The 669-nt window shown below is 45.9% G+C and overlaps 1 protein-coding gene across 1 annotated transcript; it reads right to left on the bottom strand.

Moving 5' to 3' along the window:
• Positions 1-214: 214 nt before the first annotated feature.
• LOC130859747 (ubiquitin-like) lies at positions 215-669 on the bottom strand. The gene has a single exon (XM_057747273.1). The coding sequence runs from the start codon at positions 578-580 to the stop codon at positions 347-349; it is 234 nt and encodes a 77-aa protein (XP_057603256.1). The 5' UTR covers positions 581-669; the 3' UTR covers positions 215-346.

A 669-nucleotide genomic window follows, 5' to 3' on the forward strand; every position in this document is an offset into this window, starting at 1 on the left:
TTCCGTGTATGTCTTCTGTCAGAGCAAAAACCCAAGGAGTGCCTGGGCAGCCCTGCCTCTCGCATTACTTGCAATCTTTCAACTCACTGCCATCCATCTTTCAACTCTTCCTTCTGTTTATGCCAGCCCCTTCCTGGGCTAGCTGGCTTTTAAATATAGCTCTATTATTATTATTATTATTATTATTATTATTATTATTATTTTTACCATGCAACAAAAACTTTATTAACATTTTGAACAGATTCAGCTACTACTGAAACTGGTAATTTCTAAACTTAAATTGGGGCACATGGCTAGAGTGCAGAGTGATGCCATCATTGGGCATTATGAGTGCAAGACTGAAGAATTAACAGCCACCCCTCAGACGGAGGACCAGATGCAGGGTCGACTCCTTCTGGATGTTGTAATCAGAAAGAGTGCGACCATCTTCCAGCTGCTTGCCTGCAAAGATGAGCCTCTGCTGGTTAGGGTGGATGCCTTCCTTATCCTGGATCTTGGCCTTCACGTTCTCAACGGTGTCACTGGGCTCCACCTCCAGGGTGATGGTCTTGCCGGTCAAGGTCTTCACGAAGATCTGCATACCACCCCTCAGATGCAGGACCAGATGCAGGGTCGACTCCTTCTGGATGTTGTAATCAGAAAGAGTGCGGCCATCTTCCAGCTACTTGC

Source organism: Hippopotamus amphibius, chromosome 1, assembly GCF_030028045.1.
Source record: "Hippopotamus amphibius kiboko isolate mHipAmp2 chromosome 1, mHipAmp2.hap2, whole genome shotgun sequence".
Lineage (NCBI taxonomy): Eukaryota > Metazoa > Chordata > Mammalia > Artiodactyla > Hippopotamidae > Hippopotamus > Hippopotamus amphibius.

Excerpts from the sequence above, each read along its gene's own strand:
- LOC130859747 (XM_057747273.1), bottom strand. The coding sequence starts at position 580 with ATGCAGATCTTCGTGAAGACCTTGACCGGCAAGACCATCACCCTGGAG.